This window comes from Vanellus vanellus (assembly GCF_965231255.1).
Source record: "Vanellus vanellus genome assembly, contig: HAP1_SCAFFOLD_105, whole genome shotgun sequence".
NCBI classification, from domain to species: Eukaryota; Metazoa; Chordata; class Aves; order Charadriiformes; family Charadriidae; genus Vanellus; species Vanellus vanellus.
Window position 1 is genome coordinate 422,546 of NW_028128366.1, and position 21,677 is coordinate 444,222.

Below are 21,677 nucleotides of genomic sequence, written 5' to 3' on the forward strand. Positions count from 1 at the left end.
AGGATGAGGGCCACATTCTCCCCCTTCCCCAGGCAGTGCGAGAGGAGGGTCGTGGTGCCTTGGATGCAGTCCACCACTTTCTGCCGGGACACGGCGGCTGCCACGGCCACCTTGCAGTACTTGAGGGGCTCCAGCTCCTTGTTGCCTGGAAGAACCACAGGAGAAGGATGGAGACGCTCACCCGGTGGCCCGTGTCCTACAGCTTGTGTGTCACAATCATTGCATTGCCCCAAAAAAACTCAAAACCACTCAATTATTGGACTTTGGAGTTGCTTCAGAGAAGATGACCGTGCAGTCAGCCATCTTACCGGGCAGGTAGTCCTTGTTGTCCATCAGGTTGTGGACAACAGCAAGGTTCCTGGCCAGGTGGAACACCGGCTTCTGGATAGTCACGGTTTCATCTCCGACCTGGACGCGTTCGAGGACAGTACCGAAGGAGCCAAGGGTGGGAATTCGGACGCCCTGCAAGTGGACGAGAAGGGTGGGAGGGTGAGGACTGGCTAGAGGGAAGATCTGGAGGTGACCTCCCCCATCCAGGGATGGTGCTTGAGGCTGGATCCTGCCCTCTCCCACCGTTTGGAGGCACGAGCTGGGCGGTGGGGAGAACTTTGGGGAGGAGATGTTGAGTCCTTCCCCTCCTCAGGAGAAAAAACCAGCACTGGAGTTTGGGCAGAACCAGGACGAGGCCATCCCGGGGGGGTCTCCAGCGACCTGGATCAGCCCTACCAGAAGTGACACCAACATTGCACAGGCCCCGTTTGGCTGTCAGTGGGGACTTTTGGGGTGAGATTCCTGTTTTCTGAGGAGTTGAAGGGTGAGAGCAGGCCACGCCCCAGGGGGATCCCACCACCCCTCATGGTGCATGAGGAGGACGCGGGTGTTGCACCACCTTGTGGAGCAGGAGTTGGTCTTGAATGTAGCCAGCCACTGCATCCCAGACGGCCGTTCGCTCTGAAAAAACAAAGAAGAACCAGGTCAGGCCCCATCTCCACCAGCTCTCAGGTCCACCCCAAACATCCCCTTGAGCCGCGACGCGGTGGCAGACGCCAAGTGTCAGGGCTGGCTCCGAAATGGTGACAAGCCCTTGAGTCTTGGCTGCCGGAGAGGTGGCTGCGGTTGGCCGTACCTTCAGCGGTGACGCTGGACATAGCGAAGGTGTGCTCCATCCCATCCCAGAAGTCCATCTTGGTCCGCCTCACGCTGGCAGGTCGGTTCTTGGTGGCGACAGCCATGTTGGAGGTCATCTTATGGACGTTCCTCCAAAGTGTGGGACCCACCACCCGGTGGGCCCTTTTATACCCCCTGAGTGGGTGTGCCACGCACCTCTTGTGACATCAGGGTGACATGTTCATCGCTGATTGACTGACCGTGGTGACACGGCAACCGCCAACCTCTGGTGGGGTGGCCATTAGCAGGGAGAGCTTCAAGCAGCTCAGGATGCTCCAAGCCCCGTCCAACCTGACCTTGGACCTTCCAGTCATGGACACACAGATTGGTTTGGCTTGGAGGAGACATTTGAAGGTCCATCTCGTCCAACCTCCCCTGTCTTCGGCAGGGGCATATTCCAGTAGAGCAGGTTACTCAACGCCCCATCCAACCGGACCTTGGATACATCCACTCAGACCCACAGAATGGTTTGCATTGGTTGAGTTGGATTTTTGGGTGGTTTGGGTTCCAACAGACCAGGTTGGTCCCAGCCCTGTCCAATCTGACCTTGAACCCCTCCAATCAGACTCATAGAAGGTTTGGGTTGGTTGAGTTGGATTTTTGGGCTGGAAGGTTTGGGAACCAGTAGAGAAGGTTGGTCCCAGTCTCATCCAGCCTTACGTTGGACACTTCCAGTCATAGACCCACAGAACGGTTTGTGTTGAAGGGGACCTTTGAAGGTCCATCCAGTCCAACCTCCCCATCATCGGCTGGGACACCTTCCAGTAGACCAGGTTGGTCCCAGCCCCATCCAACCTGACCTTGAACACCTCCAACCGGACCCAAAGAACAGTTTGGATTGGATTTCTGGGTGGTTTGGGATCCAGTAGACGGGGTTGGTTGCAGCCCCATCCAACCTGACCTCAGACACTTCCAGTCATGGACCCAAAGACTGGTTTGGGTGGGAGGGGACCTTGGAAGGTCCATCCTGTCAAACCCCCCAATCACTGCAGTGGCCGAGAATAAAAGTAGTGCCACGAGTGGGGCGGGTGCTGCTGCGTTATTGTATCTCATCCTATTGTATTATTTTATCTCTTTCGTTTATTTTGTTTTTTCCTCTTGAGCTGTTGAGCAGAGATGGTTCTCGTGCTCTCTTCCCATCTCGGGGGGGTCGTTGGGCTGCGGCGTGGGGCTGCAGAGCCCGGGAGGAGAGGACAACCCCGAAGAAAAGGTCCCCTTGCCGCCCTCCACCAGCAGCGGTGGGATGGGTGCAGGGACCCTCCTGCCATCGGCTTATCCCGTCCCCTGCGGGAGCCTTTTTCTGCAGCAAACCGACCCAAAACGACAACGGCACGTTGGTGCTTCTTGCTAAATGGGGAGGGGGGAGAAAACCAAATCTATCAGTTTGCTCTGTAAGGATGGAAGCAGCGCATCCCCAAACAGGGCCAAAATCAGGCGGCTTTTACAGGATGGGGTTTTGCAAAGCTGCTGGTGCCAGTACCCCATGGTGACGGTCAGAGGGGGAAGAAACTGGTTGAGCCCTTAAAAAGAGGAAAAGAAAAAGGCTCGGAGGAAGGGAAAGGTGCAGTGCCGGGGTTTCCTTGCTGCTGTTCCTCCGGGATGCCCGTGCGCGTCCCCTCCACGCTGCCCTCCGGGCAGGACCGTGCTCGCTGCTCCGGCTCTGCCTCCCTGGAGGGGAAAGGTCCCGGCGCAGGAGAGTCCCCATCTCTCCCCCCTTCCCAAAAGAAACTTTAATTACCGGAGAGGTACATTATTACGCCGGTGACCCACAGTGGCTGTGGGGCTGGGGGGCTGTGGTACCAGCCCTATTGCTGCCCTACCCTTAAAATGGAATTATACACTTCTAATATAGGACAATTTGGTTTTCTTTTTTCCATTTTGTTTTCCTCCCTGTAAAAGGAGGGAGCGGGGCTGAGCTTCGCTCCCTCCTGGCAGGGACCGGGAGAAATGAGAAAATCAGGATCTAATTTCTCATTTTTCAAAAAGTCTCCATCTGACTTTCAGAAGCTTGAGACACTGGCGTTTTTATAATTTCAGTATGTTATACAGCAGAAGGCCAACACTTTTGTTAGATTCATGAAAAAGTTAAGAGCCCCTGGGAGATAGCCTCCCAGCCTGCAGTTCCTAGACACATCCAGGCTTACTACAACTGTAATTGAGAGCTGGAAATCTTTTTGCTGGTTTATCCACTGCACTTTGGCTTGTGCTCAGTAGCACTCCAGTGTCATATGCAAATCTATAGCCTGGGATGAGCCAGTGACTTGGAATCCACCATGACGCAAGCTACAGCAAAGACACACAGATATGCACAGTGAACATTGTACCTCTGAGTGGCTGCCAAACCTAGTATGCTAAGGGAATTAAGGCAGAATCTTACTATTGACAACTAAGCATTGCTTCAATCTTGCAAATGATGCTTTTTTTTCTCTTTTTTAACCTTCTTGCTTTAACTGACATATCTTGATATCTGTAGAAACCCGATTTCTTTCCCAGAAAGAAAGAAAATAGGACTCTGGACAATTAGAACATCTTCCTACTAATAGTAGAGGATGAACAGGACAACCTGCTTACACTATATCCTTCAAGCCACTTCCCACTGCTTAGGTTCATCTTGTATACTAATTGAGACCAGGCTCGCTCTTAATTTATTTTTTAAAAAGCCATCTCCTTATACAAAACATGTATTAAGCAAGAGTCTGCAATTTACCTTGGGCTGGTCACATCATGGGTATTATGGAACAACTTCTGTATCTTGTTGCTAGAAACAACTCCCACTTTCACCAGGTAGGAATAGGCTTCCACGTGAAAAGCCCAGAAGTGCTTCCCTTTGGCAATCCCGGTGTCGCCAATGATGTAATCCAGGGTTGCGTAGCATCCGACCTGCATGCGCTCAGACCCCAGCAGTAGAGGAAATCCAGCCCTACTTTCCACAGAGGTTCTTCCTGGGTTCAGCAGGAGATGTTCACTGTTGTACCCGCATTTGTCATCAAAAAGAAAACTGAGAACTGAAAAACAGCATCCCAAAAAATTTTCTCTTAGTTAAGTATTTCTGTGCTTATAAACTATATTTTAAGTCATGCTGGCACTAGAATTCCTCGCTTTTAAAGGCTACCAGGAACATTACGCAAGCTAACACAGTCTCAGTATGCTGCCTACTTAACCTGTTTGTTAACAGTGCTTTTAAACATTTATACAACCGGTAACAGTGTAGTAGAAGTCTGGGAGCTACTGGAAACCACCTACAGCTCTTAACACCACCAGCAGCTCGTGGACATAAGAAAACCCAATACCTGGGGCTGGAGGCGTACGCAAGATAACTTCTCGGCTCCAAGGGCTAGAGATGGATCCTTTATATCCTCGAACTCTGAAGGCATAGCTGCTGTCGTCATCGAGATCAGATATTACTTTGCTCTTGCTGCAAACTTCGATCTCCTGCCACGTTGTACTCTCCTCTTCTCTATTAAGCTTATGATACTCAAGAACATAGATATCAGCTGAGTCTGTCTTCCCAGGGCATTCCCAACTGATCAGAGCTTTGTTGTACATTTTGCTCTGCTCTTCATTGATTTCTGGTATTTCTAGACCTGGAATGACAGAGATTCAGGAGAAAAAAACCTCAAATGTAGATACATGTTGTTTTAGAATTAAACACAGAAGCCCTTTGTTGAGTGGCTACAGCACTGGGGGGACAGTGGGGGGGGGGAATCTGACTCAGTCAAAGAGTGCAGATGAGGACGGGTCTGTTCATGCACTTAAATCCTTTCTGGTTTTACTTTGAAAGTTGTATTATTTATTTTTGCTGGCAACTAAAAAACCATATAAAACCCTATTCTTTTCTGTCATGCAATCACGACAAAAAGCTGCTAGGAAGACCTAGTATTACTTAACTACAATATTTTGGAAGCCAATGTAAACTGGTTCTGAATGCCATGGCATCTTAGCTTCTTTATCAAAGCTGAAGCTAGCATTGCTGCCAGGTAATGCCTTGAGAATCACAGAGGCAGAAGGGACAATGCAAGTCACAAGACTGAGTTCTGCAACTGCAGCCCTGCACAAGTTTTGCCTCTTTCCAGAGAAGCCCTTAAAGCTGTAACTCAAGAAAGACGTGATGCTCTCATAATTTACCATTGGAATGGAAGGACAAGTCACCAAGGATCTCTTCTTGCTTGGCTATGTCCATCACAAAGTCCTCGAAAGTAGTTTCAGCTGCTGGCTTGAAGCTCTTCAGAGATTCAGTAGCTTTTTGGATTCTGAAAGCACAGAAGCAGAGGGATGGCAGAAGAAGGAAAAAGGAATTCACATGGGTGCATTCCTTAAAGCAAAACCGCTAGGTTTTGCTTTAAAAAAAGTTCTCTTTTCAGGTACTTACTCATGTGTCCCAGAAACTTGTCTCTCTAGACAGAATTAAAATGCAAAATTTAAAGGCCTTTTGTACATCAGTGTAAAGATAACTAACAGGGAATCTTTTGGTTGGCAGAGCATTTTAACAATTTGGGGCATTACATTCAAAGAACAAAAGAGGTGTGAAGCGCTAATGGAGCACAACTATTCAGATCAAAGAGTTTAAAGCCAGAAGAGACCTGTTAGATTAACTTGCAAATACCCGATGCAATCTCTGAGCAAAGGACTGTATCAGTGAGCTGAATGGGTTACCCTTCCACTGCAGTCCTACTGAAGAAGGCTAGGCGTTGGCGCAGGACAGAGCCCCTCCTCTGGGCTGTTTTTTAACGCACACTGTAATATAGGAATTTCTACTGAATGGTACCGGGACCGCCTCTGAGGCTCTGCAGCACAAAGTACTTGCATTCAGTACTTTCCTAGCAGGTGTCCAAAGAATATGACTGACCAGACATCCCTGGAACAGTACCTGTACCTCAAACGGAAGATAATTAATAAGATACCTGACATGAAGTTGTTTTGCTGTTTGAACAAAACAAGATGGATCGGTTTCTTTAAGCAGTTCTTGAGCAAGTCCTACAAGGCCATTATTTTCCAGGAGCCCTTGAGATTCTTCTGCTTGTGTTTGCAATTTTTCCAGCCTTAAATTCTTAGAAGCTTCAATTGCCCTAAGAGCTGCGGATTTCTTCTCTTCCAGGACATGAGATAATTTCTCAAAACTCTGAGATGCTTCTTCTTTAGCTCTTTCACTGTTGCACTAGGAGGGAACAAAAGACATTTTAGACGGATCCCACAGCACTGTGGCTGTGTACAGAAATGTACTTAGGGTTGTTCAAGAGATCAGAGCAAACTAGTCATCTGTTTGACTGACAAGACTAACGAGCTTTGTTATGCTCTTCAACACTGAAAATGCAATCAGCACTGCACCCAAGCTAGTAAGCGTCTCCTACGTTAACACAGAGAGGAAAGAGCAGGAAATTATTCCTCCGATTATGTATTGAGTTACGCACAGCGTTTGTCTAAATAGTTCATGGAAAAGCACTGTAAAAGCAAGTCAGCGTCTGAAGTCTTCATGCCCAAGACCTAGGTGCTCTTCCACCTTCCCCAGTCACCCTGAACTGGGAGTCCAGCCCAGTTTCTCCCCTATGCCCTGTAGTGCCACCTCTGATGAGTGCCCTGGATAAAAGGAACTATGAAGCACAAAGGCCATCTGCAGCAAGATACAGGCAGGGCCAGGAGCTCCTGCCAATTTTTGCCATTGCGTTTTTCAGCTCGTATGTGAGCTCCCAGCTCTGACTCTTCTGCAGGGAGATTTTGCCCTTAATTCTGACTTCACTGCAACATCCTCAAGGTAAACAGACAGCATAAATTGTGCAGCACCACTCATATGCAAGAGCTGTAAGTCTAACCCACCTCTCTTTGGGTAAGGTATCAAATAAGCTTTATGTCAATTAAATTCACAGCAGCACCCAAAACTTAACTTCCCTCTGTAGGTTGCCCAAATTTCCCACACTGTCAGGATTAGGTCTTACCGTCTGTGACTCAGAACCAACACAAACTGTTCAGAAATGGTTTTGCTGGCTAACAAAAAAAAAAACCAAAGGATCTGGAACACTTCACTGTTCCATTTGGAGTCCCTGCTGTGTCCTTGCAAGGTCCATCCCCAGACAACCCACAAGCCACTCTCACCTCTGTTTCTTTCAGCAGCAGATCCAGCTGCGTGATGCGAGCTTTCACCTGGCTCTCCTTACTGATGAGGTACTCGATATCTTTTGAAAGCTTCTCCTGTTAAAATAAAACAGCAAACTGGCAGGCAGAACAAGGGCATCCCACCCAAACTGACAACAAGCACAGGTGGGCCACCCAGCCAGCACTCAGTTTCTGTAGTTACGAGGACAAGAGCCTGCCATCAGTTATGAGCAGCAACCCTGCGGAGAACTGCTCAGTGACCCGCCATGACTGGCCCGGGACATCAGGCCACTGCCATGTGCAGGACTGGTGGCACAGCCTCTGAGGAGAAGAGGTGACAGCCTCAGCTGGCTCATCCTTCCCCAGCCACAGCAGTCACCTTCTCTCTTAGGCTAGGAACACGAGTCTTCAAGACATTACCAGAACTAATAGAAAAGCCTCATAGGTTATTAACTCATCTGTAGTAAGGTTTGCTAGAAAAATGAGTGGTTGGAAACTTGAACTTAGGAGTGTCTCTGCACTTCCTTAGTTGCAAGAGTTAACAGCTGTACAGGAAAAGCCTTGCAAACAGGCGAGGAGGCCAAAGAGCAGAAGGCAGGCTGGGATGGGCTTTTTTTTTTTTTTTTCTCTCCTGTGAGCAAGAGAGGAAGCAAAGGAAGAAGAGGAGGCAGCAGCAATCATTCTTTAATAACAAAGCAGTGTTTGCAAGTCTGCCCTGTTGTATGGTGCTTAGGGAATCAACAGCTCTGCAACTTCAAAAACATACAGCGTCCCAGCAGATAACTGCCGATGCAGATTCTTCAGGAGTGCTTCTGAAGTATAAGCTAACCCAAGCCACAAGGACACTTGCCTTAAAAAAGCCAGATTGTAAACCATTAACTTCTTAAACCTTCTGCATTGGTCAGTACTGATGCACAGTTGGCTAACATAAGGTGGAAGCGCTTTTAAGGGGTTCTGTTTGAAGCCTCATAGAAAATATAGTTTAGTTTCTTAGCCGCACACTATGTCACACTAATATATACATTAACAGATGTTGCACAGCAGCATGCCTCATGACTCGTTCAGTGTCCTCCAAACACACGTCCTGGCATCCTGCCAGGGGAAGTTTGCCCTTAAACCCGAGGCTCAGTGCTCTTCCCCCTTCTTAAGGCCAGGTCCAACAGTATTTACTTTTACCTTAAAGGTTTTGTAGGCGGTGCTTATGGTTGTTACTCTGTGGTTTGCTTGACATCCACCCGGTTTACATAGACGACAAACAGGCCTTCTGCAGGTTTCACAGTACATGTTTACCCTCTCCATTTCATGTTCTGGACACATCAAAATCTGGAAGAAAAAAAAAGAGAGCAGAGAGAATGCAGGTGTCCTTCCAAAAACGGAGGTGCTCAACAAACCACCAAAACACTCAATTATCCCACAGCAGCGTCTGACTTATCAGTGGGTATTTTTTATATTCTGTTTATCTTCCACCTTTTACATTTGTCCATGCCAGTGAAAGCCAGCAGATGAAAACAAACAGTTTCACCAGGTTTACAGTGAGTGAACCTGTAGCAATGTCTGTGTACACATCACATAGCCTCCATACTGCAATCAACCATTTTGCTAATCCCTGAAGCTGTCTGCACACCTCAAGCTCCCCGCACTCCAGTTCGGAGATGTAAATGCAATACAGAACATGTCCACCCTGTCAAATTTAACCCTGTTCACACCGGCATCTCTTGAAACAGCTATGAACTGTTTCTTAAAGCAAGAGTTGACATAATACTGTAATGACTGAGGTCTAAGCTAGACTCTGACCAGCCACATAGCCATTGCTCTTGGAGCAACAAATGAAACGCAGCCACCACCACCAGTCACAGCCATCTTAAAGACAAAAGGCCCCAGTGTTTCAATTTTTCTGTCTGACTCCAATTACAAGTTGCTCATGCTGAGCGCTAATTCCAGCAACAGCTTAAACAGCACTGTAAAAAACCTGGTGTTCACTAAAACTCATCTTTCAAAAACTGAGCGTGTTGAAATAACTGCTCAAAGAGGGAAAAAGTGCCGCTCAACTCCAAGATCGTGCAACAGATAAAGCCATCTAAAAGGCACATAAAGTAGCATAAACACGGACACTCAAAGCTAAGGTTGCAGACCATCTCCAAAACCAACTCTCAAGCTCCAAATGTTATCTTAGGCTATGGTGAAAAGCCCAAAGACAAAGGAAATGTTCAGGAAAATTAGCTGTGCAGGCAGACATCTCCAAAAACTGCAGTCATGCTGTTAGTCTGTGGAAGCAGTTTTTCCACAGCAGTGCACAGTCACACCTAACGGAAACTGCACACTTTTATTCATCTCCTCGTGTAAGTAAGAATTACAGCCTGCAAGCTAGAGACCGAAGAGGTCAGCAGATTACCTCGTCTAGTTCTCTCAGAATTCAAGAACAATCAGCCCAGTATCTGCTTCTTCCATCCCCACCACACACGTTACAAAGTGCTCTCCAGTCTGGTTGTGAATGAAAGCGGGTTTATGAAAGGTGGGTTAACCTTGACCAGCAGCCAGACAACAACCAAGCTGCTCACTCGCTCCCCGTCCTCAAGATGATACGAGGGGAAAGATGATCATGGGTCAAAACAAAGACAGGGAAATCACTTACAAATTATCAGTTCATTGCCAAGTCAAGTAGACTTGGATAGTCAGAAACTATGACTAAATATTTTAGACCATTCCCCCACCCCACTTTTTTTTTTTTTTTCCCTAGGCTCAAATTACTCCTTCATTTGCATTTGCATTTCTTCTTCTCACTCCCGCCTGGAGAGGCACACGAGGGATGGGAAATGGAGGATTACAGTCAGTGCATAACACTCCATCTCTGCTACTCCTTCCTCATTATAAGTTTCCTCTCTTCATCACAGGTCCTCTCCACAGGAGACCAAGGTGTTTGTGGCCAAGGGGATCTGTTCTCATTTCTTTCTGTCTTACTTTTGTCCTCTACACTCACAGAATGGGTGAGGTTGGAAGGCACCTCTGGAGACCGTGTAGTCCAAGCCCCAGCTGAGGCAGGGTCAGCTACAGCAGGTTGCTCAGGACCTTCTCTCGGTGGGTTTTGAATAACTCCGTTATTAGAGACTCCACCACCTCTCTGAGACACCTGTTCCAGTGTTTGTTCACCCTCAAAATTCAAAGCTCACTGGGAACTCCTGAGGCTTTGGAAGATCTCCATTGGTGGAGAGTTAACAACCTCTTTGGGCGGTTGCAGTGTTCCAGTGGTTCCAGAGTTTGACAACCTTCCGAGTCTACTCACTGGGAACTCCTGAGGTACAGTTGGCTCCCTTGCCTTCATTCCCTCCCATCAGGCATTGAGACACCTTAATAAGGTCTCCCTGAGCCATTTTTTCTCCAGACTGAACAGCCCCAGATCTCTCAGCCTGAAGAGGACTTCAGGTGTGTAGGGGCCATCGTGTCTACAGGCAGGTCCATGAAACTCTCCACGACAGCGGAGACAGGAGATGTGATGGGACACCGTACCACAGACCTATGGCACATCCTCCGCTTGAACGGCAGGTAACCGTGGCTGAAGAAGACACCAGAGGGGAAGGAAACACTGGAAACTCTTGGGGAGAGTGAAAGAGGGAACGGGGAAGGAGGGCTAAGACAACAGTGACAGGAAAGGAGAAGAGACAAATTGTCCCTTCCCAGGGGCGGGCTCACAGGGGGCGGGCTCACAGGACACAGCCAAGGGGGGTGAAGATGTCTATAAGAGCGTCCCACCCTGTGCCTGAGCTCTGCTTCCAGCAACAATGGCCCAAGGAGCTGCTCAGACATGCAAGTTTATGCACCTACCTTCAGACAGCGCTGAGTAAGAAAGCAAGGCCTGGAGTTACTAGGAACCAATTAAGGAAGCTAATTATGGCCTTCAAGCATGAACTGAAGTCCTCCAACTTCTCCAATAACCAAAGCACCCACTGAACCTTGCTCCCAGACAGAACCGCTGTCCTGAGGATAACAGTTATTGCCCACCATGTCAGGGATGAGGTGGACTCTCCTTCCCAGGCCCAAGCGGGTTAAACCCACACCTTAGACTGAAATAACGACTTTTCAGAGCAGCACTGGCACAGTTGGAAGCCCATCATCACCTGAAGGGCTCTGAGCTTTGCACCAGGCCAGTGCCCCTGGACGCCACGGCCGCGGCATGAGGAAGCAGTGACTCGGGGCACTTACAGTCACCGTGAGGTTCTCCCAGGTGATGCCAGACACATTGATCTTGTTGCTCTCCCAGAACTGCAGGGTTTCGTTGCTGGGATGGGTCGGTGCCTCACCCTTACAGCTGGGAGGAGAGAAGCCAAGACAGAGGTGAGGGGAAGGCGATGGAGGTGCAGCCCTGAGCTCCTGCCAAGGGGCAGCGGCACTTTAGGAGGAAGAAACCCACTAGGAGATGGTGAGGAAGTCCAGCTTGCTGTGCGTGTGCACAGGGTAGGCCTCTCGCAGGTGACTCAGCTTCTCCAGAGCCTCATAGATGAAGATGATGCAGATGAGGGAGGCGAAGGCTTCTTTGGTGAAGCGGGTGATGTAGCACACCAAAGAGCTAGCGTCAGTGGCCACCAGCACCATGCAGAAGAAGGCGGTCCACAGCCCAATGCACGCCATAGAGAGAGGTAGAAGAGTGCGTAGTCCCTGGGAAAGCAAAAGAAAACGCAGGGTGGAAAGGGCAGCAAGAGGCTCCGAGCCGTGCCTTCCTTTGGGGAAAGTCGGCAGCAATTCAGGAGCGTGTCAAGGCTGCGGATGGTAAATGCAGTTTCCACGTCCTACGACAGACAGCCTTGGGGCTGCGGCGCAGGGTGTGGGCCCGCAGGAGGAGAGGCCAATTATTTAATTATCATTCTTTAACAATTACCTTGTGTTAATGCCTCGGAGGCTAATTGAGGTCAGGTCCCTGTTGTGGAAGGTGGTGTTCTCCCACATCACCCCGATGCCCTAACAGCGAAAGCGGCTGGGTTTGCACCCAGTTACCCGCTGCCAGCAAGTTGGGGCTTCATAATAAATTTAATTGCAATAAGAGAGGTTAATCTCCCATCACAGTTGCCACAACAAAAAGACTGTCATGGAAAATATCCATTTTGCCTGAAAAGCTCCTGCTTTTTCAAAAATCATCAAAACATTTGACCAGAAAACTGTTTGGATATGTGGGTAAAATATATTTCCACTTCCAGCAAAAAACATGCAAAAAAGTGCCCGAGTTTGTACTGAGAGGAAAGCAAATCTTCCCTCATTCCCAAACCAGAGTCATTTGTCTCATCTTCCCTGTGCAGCCCATCTCGGGCATCCATATCCTTGTGGTTTCTCCTCCTCCTGCTCTTTCACTTTAACTCTAAAAACCCTGAACCACCCATCCATCCTTCAGAGACCGAGGGCTCCTGCACCGTCACATACTAAAGCAGCAGCGCGTGATGTCTGTGACACAGAAGACAACTTAAATCTACCAACTACCACTAAGAAAAACATCTTTTCTCCATCCCTGCCTTCTTCTGAAGGCGCTCGCAGCACCTGGCCGCAGCAGCCAGCCTTACTTGCAGAATTTGTAGAGGATCTTCTCGAACACGAGGACGGGGCCGGTGCTGCCGAGGATGGCGAGAGGTTGGCCAGCAAAGAGGAAATACACCACGCCGGTCACGGATGCGCCCAGCAGCGACTCCATGGCACTCTGTCCAGGGAAGAGAGGCAGCAGCGAGTAATTAAATCATTAGAGGGAAAACCACAAGTGCAAATTCACTGCAGCAAGGACTTTTGCATGAGTGTTGTCCTCCCTCGTGCCACCCAACAGAGAGAGGTGCTCACTATGTGGCTGTTGGTCGCCTCCCCCAGCAGTCCCCCAAAGGTGATTGATGACGGGGGACATGCAGGCACAGTAGAGGAAGAGGAAGGACGCCAGACACTGCAGGCTCAGACCATCCCGAAAGTAACTCCAGAACCAGGGGGCTTTTCGCTTCACATCCCGGATCAAACCTCCAAAGAGCCTGGAGGAAGGAAAAAAAATTAAACCATTTTCGTGGAAGACCACGTTAAGTTTTCTTGGCTGAGGAAGGACAATCGCAAGCACAGAGTAACTTCCATTGCTAAAAAGAAGTCTCCTTCTCCCATTTTAGCCCCAGGAGAAACTGAGGCATACAAAAAAAACACAGAATCACAGAATAGTCAGGGTTGGAAGGGACCTCTGGAGATCATCTAGTCCAACCCCCTGCCAGAGCAGCGTCACCTACAACAGGTTGCACAGGACAGCGTCCAGGCGGGTTTTGAACATCTCCAGAGTGGGAGACTCCACAACCTCTCTGGGCAGCCTGTTCCAGTGCTCCACTACCCTCAAAGTGAAGAAGTTCCTCCTCATGTTAAGATAGAACTTCCTATGTTCAAGCTTGTGCCCATTACCCCTCGTCCTATCAATGAGCACCACTGAAAAAAGACTCCTCCCATCCCTCTGGCATCCTCCCTTTAAGTATTTGAAAGCATTAATAAGATTCCCCCTCATTCTTCTTTTCTCTACACTAAAGAGACCCAAGTTCCTCAGCCTTTCCTCATATGAAAGATGTTCTAATCCCCTAATCATCTTCGTAGCCCTTTGCTGGACCCTCTCCAGCAGATCCCTGTCTTTCTTGAACTGGGGAGCCCAGAACTGGACGCAGTACTCCAGATGCGGCCTCACCAGGGCAGAGTAGAGGGGGAGGATGACCTCCCTCCACCTGCTGGCCACACTCTTTTTGATGCACCCCAGGATGCCATTGGCCCTCTTGGCCACCAGGGCACATTGCTGGCTCATGGTCATCCTGTTGTCCACCAGGACTCCCAGGTCCCTTTCCACAGAGCTGCTGTTTTCTTGCAATGGGGCTGATCGTGCCCGATGTCCGCAGGTGGCTGAAGTTTGAGGAGGACGTGGAAGACGGCAGCGAACGCTGGAGCAAGCCCTACGTGGCCATCAATTGGCAACAGTTCAGCCCTAAATATTGGGCTGGCCCCTCTCCCCCGGGTCTGGCCAGGCTTGCACAGAGCCATGGAGAAGGAGAACCATCTGTTCCACCTCTGCATAAGGATGGGCCACTTTCCTTCCCCATGTTTCCATTTTTAAAGGCAGGATCCCTCTAAGGAAGACCAGCCTCAATCCATTATGCCTTCAACTGCCTCCCAAATAATGCCACTTTCCCTCAGAAGAACAGCAAACCACACCAATCAGCCACACGGACCTGCTTGCAGAGGACCCCGGCACCCACGCAGCCCCGAGGAGGCTCATGAATGCTGCGGCGGGATTTACAGTGGTAGCCCTGCTCCATCGGGGCACAGTCCTCCCGTTCCTTCTTCCGATGCTTCTGGCGGTGGGGTCGGTGGTGCCGGTGGCTTTGCCTCACCAGCGGCATCCGCATGCCCATGGACAGGGTGTGGTGGCCTGCAAAAAAAGCAGCGTTCTCATCACTCTCGATATTGCGGAGACGGTTGACGCCGCTGCCATGATTAAACCAGCACAGCCATCCCAGGAGGAAACACCAACTTCTCTTCATTTTAGTTTCACTGCATTCCTGAATGTCAGAGACCCGTCCCTTTTTCCAAGCCTGTTTTACTCTAACTTTGCAACAACAGAGCAACAACAAGCGATGGCTCCGGGTCACCTAAAAGTGCCCTGAAAGTATCAACCCTCGTCTCAAATTCCAGCTTCGGCTGGACAACACTCAGACCTGCTCATTAAGCAGCGACAGAAGGCACAAGGCGACAAGAGGAGATCCAATTAGTCCCGTGATAATTAAGTCTGGAACAAAAAAAAAGAAAATCACAGCCCTGTGTCTGCAGCCATCAAATTATTCTCCTGACCTCTCCAAGCCAAGAGCAGCCTCTGAGAAAACAAGCTGGGAACTGCCCAGCTCCGTGGCCAACACTCACACCACAGATGCCGCGGGGGCTTTTTCCCCTCTGTCTAAAAGCCACAACATTAAAAAAAATGTGAAAATAACTGTGCTTGTTTATTTAGAAGCACGCCACGTTTCGCTGCAGGTGATGCGTACACTGAGCACAGGACGCGGCAGGGACTTTGCGCAACGGGAAAACGCGTGGGGCTGGTGCCACCTCTCCCGACTCACCTTCCAGCTCCTCCTTCTCATAGTGAATATTGGCAACGGTGCTCGTTCTTCCCTGGTCCATCACCGCCTCCTCGTCGTGTCTCTGTTTAGCGAGAAGAAGAAGGTACAAGTTGGGGCCAGGTGAGGAGAGCTCCCTTACGTCCTCCCAGTCATCACCCATCCCCGCGGCCACGCGAGCCAACGAGCATCACACCTCTGCGTGTCTCCCCCTCCAGGCACAGCCCTAAAAACACGGACTTGGAGGAGGTTTTTTTTCCCCTACCCAAATAAAACCACCTGTAATGTCACCTGTATTGTATACACCGTGAGTCTGGAAGGATTTACTAAAAGGGGAGACAGTTGAGTGTTTCAAACCAAAACCAAGCCTCCTGCTTCATTCTTGTGGTTCCTTTCGAAAAATTAAAATAGGGATTTCCAAACTGGGGGTGGGGTGGGGTGGGGAGACCCAACCCCACACTTTTGAGCACAGCCAGTTTCATTCTCCAAACGTGATACCTGCAGGACTCACTAGATGGCACTTGGCCACAGGACATGGCCACCACCAACCTCCAAAGGCCCTCAGAACCTACAAGGGTGAAGCTTCGTCTTCAGCCCAACCAGGCTCAGGCTTCTCTTGCTGCAAGCCCGCTTTCCACACAAAACTGCATTTTTCTCCTCAAAAAAAAAAAGCCAAGGGCTGACAGCTAATGCCCTCCTTGGCTGAAATACCACTGCCAGCGCTGCACAAAGAGCATCTGTGCCTTAAAAGCTGAAGGAGAACTACAGGAGTTCTCTTCTCCCCTTGCCCCCGGGGCTGGGGAAGCATCACTGGGATCACCGCGCTCAAAGAAATAAAAAACCAACCACGTCTCACACTCGAGTCACAACTGCAGCTTTCAAAGGGCCTCCAGGAAACCCTTCTCTTTAGAGAAGAGCAAAATACCGGAAATCTGCTTTTTATCCCCCAAATTCCTGCTTCGACCCAATGGCATCACCTGCCGCCGCGCAGCAGCGACGCTCGGGGAAGCTCACACCTCCCACTCGCCAGCCAATTTAACGAGCAAAAGGAACAAACGTTCCCATCTGGGAATGAGCTTTTTCTGGCCCCCAAGTACTTTGTCCTTTGCCGCCGCTGCCAGGTGCCTGGAAAACATCAAAGCATCGAAACTGGGCTGGGAAAGGGGATGGCGAGCTCACTTTTGAGTTTTGGAGCAGAGAGTGTTGTTCCATCTCAAGAAAACTTCTCCAAATTATTATTTTGCTGCAGCGTTTTTTTTGTCCCAGCAGGAGAGAGAGGGATTTTTGACTGTCCTGCCTCAGTTTACCTGTCTCAGTGCAACTCCTCCAGTTAGAAAGAAAAATCTTTCCCTGGGGAAGCGTTGGTGTAATTGAGGATGAGGAAAAGTACAAAGCAGAGGTTCACGTCCGGCTTTGAGTCCTCCCGGTGCCGGGGGAGGCCAAAAGCATCGCACGAGCACGCAAACTTCCCACCTCGGCCCCCTCGTCCTGTCACACGCAAGCTGGACTGGCCACCAGCAGCAGGAGGGAGGATTAATGTAATTAATCTCGCGCAAAGTGTAATTAATAACACTGATCCCAGTGTTATAAGGGGATGAGGGGCCAAACTGGGGGAGCTGCTCTGGTGGCGGAGCAGGAGACCCCCCTCCTTGCCCCTCTCCATCTCCATCCTACCCAGACGACGCCACCGGTCCTGTGGCTCCCTCCTTTGCTATCGTGGGGGTCAGCACCGTCCCTGCGGGGACCCCTCTGGCTCCTGAGCCAGGATTTGGGCTGTGACGGGGACTGGACCCGGGAGAGGACACATCTCCAGAGCCCCAAAGTGGGGCTGTGAGGGGGGGGGACACGCAGGTCACAGCTGAGCATCACCAGGACGTGACCGTCATCCCTTGCTGGCGGAGACGCAAATTCCTCTCCGTCTTTGCCGTGAGCTGTAATTTCAGAGCAGATTAATTAATTCCCCACCTCTCGTTTGCCCCCGAGAGCAGCTCCTGCAGCCGGGTCCCATGGGTGCAGCGGGGGGGCGGACAGGCCCTCCCCCAGGCTAAGGAAATGCAGAAAAATGGGGGGACCACCCAGCCACCTCCTGCCTGCACCCCAACACCAGGCGCATCCGCACAAGCGCCCGGTGGGACAATAGCTGAGGTGACCGGGTGGCATGGGGCTCTGTGGGGACAGTGGCCTTTGTCCCCCTGCTCTGAAGGGCCACAGCATCACCAGGGGGTCACATCGAGATGCGGAGGAGGGGACAAGGAGGGGGGGTCTGGTGGGGAGACCCCCAACAGGCATCACCCAGGTGCCTCCCTCCCACACCCACCTTGGGTACCCCTCACCTCCCCCTTTGAGCCCCCACCCCTCCGCCTTGCAGATGCCTTACACCCCCCTTCAGCGGCCTGCTGCCCCCCCTCCTTGCACACCCCCAGCACCCCATTTTAGACACCTACCACCCTCCTTACCCCCTCCAACCTTGCAGATGCCCTTCACTCCCCTTTCCATGGCCCTCACAGCCCCCTCCCTCCCCCCCGTGCAGATGCTTTGCCTCCCCCATTTGCCCCCACCCCCTGCTCCCCCTGTGTTTCCTCCCTGCCATGGGAAATGCCGCAGTGAGCAGCCATGGAGCATCCTCCAGCCACACCGGCGGCACGGCCCGCCCGGGGGTACCGGGCATCCCCCTCCCTGCCCGGGTGCCGCTGCCTCCCACCTGACAGCTGAGGACCCCATCGGCCCATTGCTGCCGGCGGGCACGGCGGGGCTGGGGGGAGATAATTGCTTGATAACGATACTCTTAAGACATCCAAACAAAACACCAACAAAAATCACTACCATCACAAAAATGAATAGGTTTCGCAATAGGCTTTGCAGCCGTCAGCTCAGGGCAAACTCAAAGCCATGCAAGATTTTGTTCAACCATCCGACTTCTATTGCCTCTCGTAGATTTCTGCCATCCAAGTAGAAGGCAAATTAATTTTTCTTATTTTCTCTTTTGACTGATTCCCTGTCCAATCAACACACCAAGGAGTAGATCGCATGTAATGCCATTCTCCGTGTTCTGCCGTCTTCCAAACGGAAGGGAACTGCATTCGAGAAAGTGCTCGAAAGCCCAGCAGTTATCACCTCTGTTTTGGACCCGCGCTTCAAGGAGATGCAGTTTCTCAGTCCCAGCCTGAGAAGCGAGCTGCACCAGCCAGTGAGAACCACGCTGTTGTGGGTTTGCAACCGCCAGTCCCCATCTGCCACCCAGTCTGGGGTGCCAAACTCGGATTCCAAAGCCACAGGCGCAGATGCTGGCAGCCAGCTGCCTGCTCGCAAGGACCCATGCACCAGCGCCCCATCTCAGAGCATCTATGACATCCTTTTGGGGTAGGACCCGAGGAGAGCATACCCGAGATCCACCAGCAACTGGAAAACTACATCCTGGAGCCCCTCTGCAAGCGCAGCACCAGCTGCTGCACTGGTGGAAGAAGAACGAGCATCGCTTCCCGGCCATGGGGCGGCTGAGCCAGCAGTACCTCGCCATCCCCACCACCGCCTTCCTGCCAGACCAGGCCTTCGCTGCCGGGGAAAGCACCCTGGAGCATCGGTGCACTGTCCTGGCGCCGGAGAATCTGGTCCAAATTCTGTTCTTGCATCCGCATTCTGATTTTTTAGAATGCACAATTTTTGGGATGGCGACTGAGAAATTAGGTCTTGTGGTTCCCATTGAAACACCCATTAATTCATGCAACCAAAACCCAGCCACATGAAAAGGCGATGTTAAACCTCAGCCCCGAGGGAAAAGAAATGTGCCCAACGAGGTGCTAAAAGGCGCTCTGGCAAACCACCCCCCCTCTCCAAACTGCAGTTTGCTCTTGGAAACTGACAAGTTTTCTTCCTCTGCAGCCTTAGCGAGGCTGTAGATTTTTCCACCCTGCAGGGAAAGAAACAATCCTCAAAAGCAGATGTTATTCTGCCTGCAAGGAAAGCTTTAAAATATTTTTCTTTTTTTAAAGGCAGAATGCCTAAATGGAACATCCGAGCTGGTTTCTCCATGAAAATAACACTTTGCACTTGCACAGCAAAGCAACGCTCATTAACCAATCTCGGAAAGCTTTGCAGGCATTAAGAAACACTCCAAGTAACACACCTGCGTGCACCCTGTAAGCACACGTGCAAAGAGGAATCCCTGTTTACGCACCCCGGCTATATCAAACCGCACTATTTCCCTGACAAGCCATGATGGAAACAGGCCACGCTCCCATTCCTCGGCTCCAGAGCTCCGGCGATGCCGGGATCATGCCGACCCTCAGCCGCTGCGGGCATCAGCTCTGCTAACACCCCGCTGATGGGTCAGCGACAGGAATCTGGGAGCAGGAAGGGGATTGTACCACCCAGGCTCCCCAAAATCCCCCGCACTTAAGAGGAATGAGAATCTCAGGCTCCCCTAAGCCACCACTCACCGTGACCACTGCACTAACACCCAGAGCAGTTTTTAAGCAGCACGCACCAGGTTTAACCTCCACGCCTGAGAAAGTCCCTGTCCTAAGGGCTGCCGGTCCCCTCGGCCCAACGCAGGAGGCAGCAGCAAACCCCTCCAGACAGGGCAAGAGGTGCTTGTAAGAGTGACATCCAGCTAATAACCAAAAAGCACTTAAACCAACCCCAAACTTTGGAGACATTTAGTCTTGGGCCAGCAGCAGCATGTTGCTCAGTAAAGCACGCTTCCACGACTCCCCTCAATTAACCGTCACCTCCAGAGCAAGACCTCTGGAGGCGAGAAGTTCGTGTAGGTTGACTCTTGACGTCCCTTTCCCTCCCACAGGCAAAGAGACCCCAAGTATTTCCACTTGAGAGTGCAGTTCGCCTTCCACGGGCACCCAGCTCGCTCTGCAGTTTTGGATTATCACTCAGCAGGGAGTGCGGGAGTCGCGGCAGCAGTTGCATCGATAAGCAATCTGTGCAACAGTTCCTAAAACAGGGGCTGCCCACAATCAGAAGTTGACTCTTTGGTACAAACTCCCTCCACACCAGTCATCACACAGGGGGAAAAAAAACAACCAAGCTATTGTAGGGCTCAGTATTACCCATTTCTCCGCAGCTGGGCAGAAATACACACTTTTGCGGCTTTTCCCACACTGGAAAATTCAAAGCATTAGTACTAAGAAAAAGACTTCTTTTTCTAATGCCTCTGTTGGAGGGCTCCGGAACGTGGTCTGCAACGAGCGAATATCCACACAAAAACAAGCCCCAAAAGTCCCACAAAGCTGCTCTACCTCTTACGGTTTATTGCTGGGGTCCCCACCAACACCTAAACCCACGTCCCACCCCCCACACGGTACATCCTTTGCCATTTTGAACTTTGCCGCAAAACATTTTACCATTTTCCACCCCTCTTTCTTGGGAAAAGAAAGAGGGAACGAGACAACTCCAAACCGCTCTCTTTTATTTGATTTGCAGTGATCTGACAACCCCAGCCCTTCCCGCTGCCTTAGGCTTTGGGAAACAATTCAAGGGTCCTCAGCCACCAGTAAGGAACGAGCTGTTATTCATGGGCGAATCAGTGGAAACAGCAGCCCCGATCATTAGGAGAAAGTCTCATTTTTCAGTCATGGATTTTCACGGGTTTTGTTTTCAGGCCACCCAAACAGGGCGCGCTTTTAGAGCCATCAGCAATTAAATTCTCTGTCCCCTCCAGAAAAGCCTTTTCCTAAAGGCGCTCTCCTTCCAAGGGCAGACCCACAAAAAGAAGCCCACACTGCTTAATCCATTTCACAGAGAATTTCAAATGCAAACAACAATTAAACAGGACGTCTTTTCCCCGCTTCAGGGAAAGCCAGTAATATACACCTTGGCAACAGATTTAGCAAATCTATCATTGTAATGCCTTTGCATTTCCCATTTCCACCTGGAGAGCAGGCTGAAAGGACTCTCATAAAAAAAAAAACCAAACCAACCACAAAACATATTCCTGTCTAGGGGGTAATTTTATGAAACGATTTGAACACCTTAACGATTTGAACATCTTTTTACAGGTACAAGGCAACAAGAAACATTCTCCAGGTGAAAAAAAAGAAAACAACACCTATTCACCTCTTTACCCCAAAGATCTTTTCACCACATGGATTCCACCACCAATACACAGCTGCTAAATATCCCCGGCTGCTGCCGATCCGTAAGAAACCCTTCAAAATACAAGAGAACGCCGAGCCCGGCATGCTGACGGTGCTGCCAGGGCTGTGAGTCAGAGCTGGACAGAGTTGCAGCCCCTGAGGTTGAAATCAGACCCACGTTTAGGCACAACCCGGGGTTTTAAGCCTCGCTACAAACCAGACCCCCGCTTTTCAAGAAAAACAGGGA

General features: G+C 50.5%; 1 protein-coding gene across 1 annotated transcript in view; it reads right to left on the reverse strand.

Annotated features, from left to right (window-relative positions):
• Positions 1-3,870: 3,870 nt before the first annotated feature.
• The window catches only part of LOC309684517 (E3 ubiquitin-protein ligase TRIM36-like), a gene marked incomplete at both ends in the record, with an annotated part of 52,664 nt that continues 34,857 nt past the window's right edge, over positions 3,871-21,677 (reverse strand). The window contains 7 exons of the mRNA XM_082500411.1: positions 3,871-4,172; positions 4,458-4,751; positions 5,293-5,417; positions 6,069-6,322; positions 7,255-7,350; positions 8,431-8,577; positions 20,072-20,085. Of these exons, the coding sequence (XP_082356537.1) occupies positions 3,871-4,172; positions 4,458-4,751; positions 5,293-5,417; positions 6,069-6,322; positions 7,255-7,350; positions 8,431-8,577; positions 20,072-20,085 (1,232 nt within the window). The remainder of the gene's footprint in view (positions 4,173-4,457; positions 4,752-5,292; positions 5,418-6,068; positions 6,323-7,254; positions 7,351-8,430; positions 8,578-20,071; positions 20,086-21,677) is intronic.